The 4422-nt window shown below is 39.8% G+C and overlaps 1 protein-coding gene across 1 annotated transcript; it reads right to left on the reverse strand.

The window, feature by feature from the left end:
* Positions 1-195: 195 nt before the first annotated feature.
* LOC111863283 (katanin p60 ATPase-containing subunit A1-like) lies at positions 196-3875 on the reverse strand (the record flags this gene model as incomplete). The annotated part of the gene is given in 5 exon segments (XM_023849468.2): positions 196-1094; positions 1097-1251; positions 1763-1889; positions 1969-2081; positions 3727-3875. Coding segments are annotated over 5 exon segments (585 nt in total), but the record flags the coding sequence as incomplete, so codon positions are not given.
* Between the last annotated feature and the right edge of the window lie 547 nt (positions 3876-4422).

The raw sequence follows: 4422 nt of genomic DNA on the forward strand, positions 1-4422 counted from the left end.
AGAGAGAGAGAGAGAAGGGGGAGGGGACACTTTTTTGAGGACACTTGAATACGTCACAGGTTTTTTATAATATTTGGAATAGTAACAAATATGAACACACATTTTAAAAATAAATCTTTTTAAATCCATAATCAACATTATTTGCCAAAATGACACAATGATTAGAATTTTAGCTATTGAACTTTTATACACAATTTTAATGCTTGCTCTTTTAATGAACAAATATCCCCTTCAAAACTGATGGTGTGCCTCGACAATTTTAGGGCTTTGTTCAGTGTGCCGTGCATTGAAGGAAGTTGAAAATCTCTGTACTGGATGTAGAAGAGGCACGAGACTGAATCCTTTAGCACCGCAGCCCCTGATAGCAGATGAATATGGGGCACTGATGGAATAACTGGAAGTGAGACAATAAAGTGCTCAAAGAAAATCTTATCCAGTTCCATTTTGTCCATCACAAATTCACAGAAACTACACCGGGATTGAACCTGGGTCTCCATGGTAAGAAGCCACCGATTAACTACACGAGTTATGGTATGACAAAGTACATATGTCAATTAATACATTAAACTTGCAGTGAACAAATTCTGTAGTGTATTGTGTTTCACTTCAAATTCATTTATTTATTTATTTTCCATAATTGGAAGAAATAATCTGGAGATGTGAAATTGTTAAGTCCTCTCAAGATACCAATTTAAACAAATTCTCTTCAAATAAAAAATACACAATTCGTGCAATCTAAGTGAACTGGTTTTATAAAAAACTGCACCATCATATTCCTGCAACGTAATTTTGTTCAAATTCCTGAACAGAGACTTCAATATCTTGTTGAAGCTTAGAGAAATCAGTGAGATTAAAAAAAATTGAATCACATGAGGAACAGTTTCCTGTCACGCTGAGTAAATATTATGTGATAAAAAGAAAATATTTCAAAAAAATTATGTTGTAAGTACCGGGTTGCTTCATCTTGCTTCGCAATCATGTTCGACGTTTCAAATTTGCCTTTCAGTTAGAAGTATGGCAAGCAAAGCTGATAATTCACTTGAGAATGAAACATCAAGTGGATCCAAACTCAAGCATCCAATCCTCATATTTTTTATGTCTTCTTTAGATACGCTCTTCTTGCACTTTGCAAGAGCTTCTTTAAAGTCTTGCGCCGTTATGGGTAGATCCAGTGCCTCCTTCGGCAACTGTCTGATCTCGTCAGAACGAAGACCGGCAATCTTATGTCTCATTGACATCAGTGCTGCATCCCTGCAACAAGATTACATAGTCACACTTCTTGAGAACAGTGATGTGATCTCTTCTGCTGACAATGAAATAAATTCATACAAAACAAACATTTCAGAGAGACATGTAGAAATGGAAAGATTATGTTTTATAACAATAAAATTCCACAATTAATGTTCTCCTTAAGTTTGTGTTAAGTCTCAGTCTTTCCTCAAAAGTTAACAGCAGTGAACGTGATGTCTCGAACCCACAATAACAATACCACACCCAGGTCTAATTCATGTTTACTCTTCTGTCTACCTCCTACATCATACCCAGGTCAAGGAAAGAATGCACACAGATTCTTTCCCTCCATGTTCCTTCCTCAACTCTATTATTTACCACATGTATTTTGGCTTTGGTTCCATTGCAGACCATCCCTTCTTGCATTCTTGGAGGGGAGTGTGCAACGCAAGTACGGTGCAGAAACATTCAGCCAGCTTTCATTCCCACCACCCATGTTCATTCTTTCTCTGACCTGAGTATAGCAACTGACCTGCAGATATTGGTGATGTCACACCCAGAGTAGCCCTCTAAGTTCTTTGCAATATCCTTTAGATCCACATCTGAATCCAATTTCATATCTCGGAGATTAATTCTTAATAGTGCCTCACGTCCATCACCTGCAAATAGAGTTGTATGTAAAGTTGGCAGTTCTGTAAAACTCTACCAGCTGTACAACAAATATCTCATTGTACTCACTATTTGGAAGAGGAATATATATCCGTTTCTCCAGTCTTCTCCGTAATGCATTATCAATGTCCCAGGGAAAATTCATTGCTGCTAAAACCATAACTAGCTTACTAGGATCTTCACTGAAATTTGAACACCAAATTCCAATTTTAGTGCATTCATAGAATCCGAAAGCAAGACTAGATCATGTAGGGAAGGTACAGTAATCATCTATTGTCAGTATATGAACAACAAACTCAGTTTTACAATTATATACTGTTGTACAGTAGTAAAATGGTAAGGTAAAGTTGTACCTGTGCTTAATTAATTGGCACCACACCATGAAGGTGTATGGGGGAGTGGATGTATAGATCCAGTTTTTTGACCTTTGCACTAGCTGGAGGTGAGTCGTTAGTTTCATGCCCCTGCCGCTTTAACACCGGGAAAAGAGCCCCTGGTACCCAATGGACAGGAGGCTGGGTGGGCCCCACAGCCGGTCTGGATGATATGTAGAAGAGAAAATTCTGATCCTACCGGGACTCGAACTCTGACCCCTTGGTTGTCCAGCCCATAGGCAGTCACTATACTGAATGCGCTACCCCGGCTCACGTTGTATAGTAGTGTGACTGGCAAATAATGAGTTGCAGAGAATGCAGACAGAAATGAAAAGAACGCATAAGTAGTCAGACTGACTAATTTGGTAGGCACCCAGTAATAATATTAAAGAGGAAGGCTACAAGCCCAGTCAGTAATTTAAACAACAATGGAGGAAGGAATGTAAAGAAAGAAAACAGAATTATATCGACAGAGATGAGTGTAGGTAAAGCTGTCTCTGGGCTTAATAAAGCAATATGCCATGAAGGCATAGGATGGAATGGAGGTATAGCTCCACACACTCTTAACCTTGCCACTAGATGGAGGCGAGCGATTAGCTCATGCCCTGGTCGCATTCCTAAGAAAAGAGCCCCCTGTATCCCCTCGACAGACCCCTACAGCTAATCCTGATATCATGGAGAATAGACAAATCTCTTGCCTCTGACAGAAATCAAAAACAAATTTCTCAGTCAAAATCACAGCCAAACTGCTTTACTGATGATGGATATCTCAACGAAGCTGAAGAAGAGAACTAGCAAGAAGAGGAGGAAGTAACACTACGCCATGGGTACGTATCTTCATCAGAAGTTCACACAAAATAAATCACATAAATCATTTAAGTACTAACCTTCACTGTCCAGAACACAAAATTTGTAATCCCTTCCTTCTACTGTGCTGGCCACCATATTTTAATTACCAGGTAATGGTATAGGCAAAGTAAAATTATAGCTGTACTTCATTAATTAAGCAGCATGCCATGAAGATGTATGTGGGAGTGGAGGTATAGGTCCACTATCCTTGACCTTGACACTAGTGTTCAGTTTCACCCCTGGGGGAATAGCCGCAGTACCCATTGGACAGGAGGCTGAGTGGGTCCCAGGGCCAGTCTAGATGCTGAAGAGCAAAGAAAAATTGGTTGCCTCTGCCAGGGATCAGACTAGCACTGCAAAAATGTTAACTCTTGGAAAGAAGAATCTGACATGTGCAGTTACAATAATGCAATGCACAGCCAGTGAAGGCCTAACAGATTCCTGAAAACTGGTCAGCAGCCCAGGCAGAAGAGGCATATGCACATGGCTCAGTGACATGCAGGAATCTCTTACATAACTGTACTGCAGATAACTAATAACACACCACATGGATCCTGACATTACCATGTCATTCTGAATCTCTAACCTGTAGAAATTAACTTACCTGCTAGAACTAACTCCATCCATCTGAACTAGAAGCTCTGACTTCACTCTTCTTGTTGCTTCATGTTCTGATTCTGACCCCCTTCTGGAGTACAGAGAGTCAATCTCGTCTATAAATATTGTGCTGGGGGCATAGAAACGAGCCTGAAAATGGCAAGAACACAGTGAAATTCAGAACAGTCATTCAGAGAAGCAATGGCTAAAGAGACAAGATGACATTCACTTAGGGGATGACATTAGAATCATTGATAAGGAGTAAAGTCTTCATGGACATGACACTGTACAGTCTGGTAGAAATGTACCAACATTTCAGAGCAATCTGCTGTTTGCACCAACAGTAGAGAAAATGGATGTGTGAGATTCCTTTAAAACCCTCATGCCTCTCTGCGAAACTGCATGGGATCTGCCAGCTTCCCACTGCAGCATCTAAAATTCTAACCTAAGACATATCACATGGGATCTGTGATGGACAAAGCAGCATTTGGGCAATTTTTGTTGTTGTTGTAATGTTGTGTAATGTTTTGATTGATTATGTATGTTTTTATTGCTCCTCCTAAATGTTGTTTCCACATCGTCAATTGTATGAATCTATAGAATGAAATAAAGAAAGATAAAGATAAGCAGCGACACACACAGAGAGAGCCTACACAGAAATACCTTAACAGCGATAAAACAAGAAGTGGCCGCTGCAGCACAT

This window comes from Cryptotermes secundus, unplaced genomic scaffold (assembly GCF_002891405.2).
Source record: "Cryptotermes secundus unplaced genomic scaffold, Csec_1.0 scaffold15578, whole genome shotgun sequence".
Lineage (NCBI taxonomy): Eukaryota > Metazoa > Arthropoda > Insecta > Blattodea > Kalotermitidae > Cryptotermes > Cryptotermes secundus.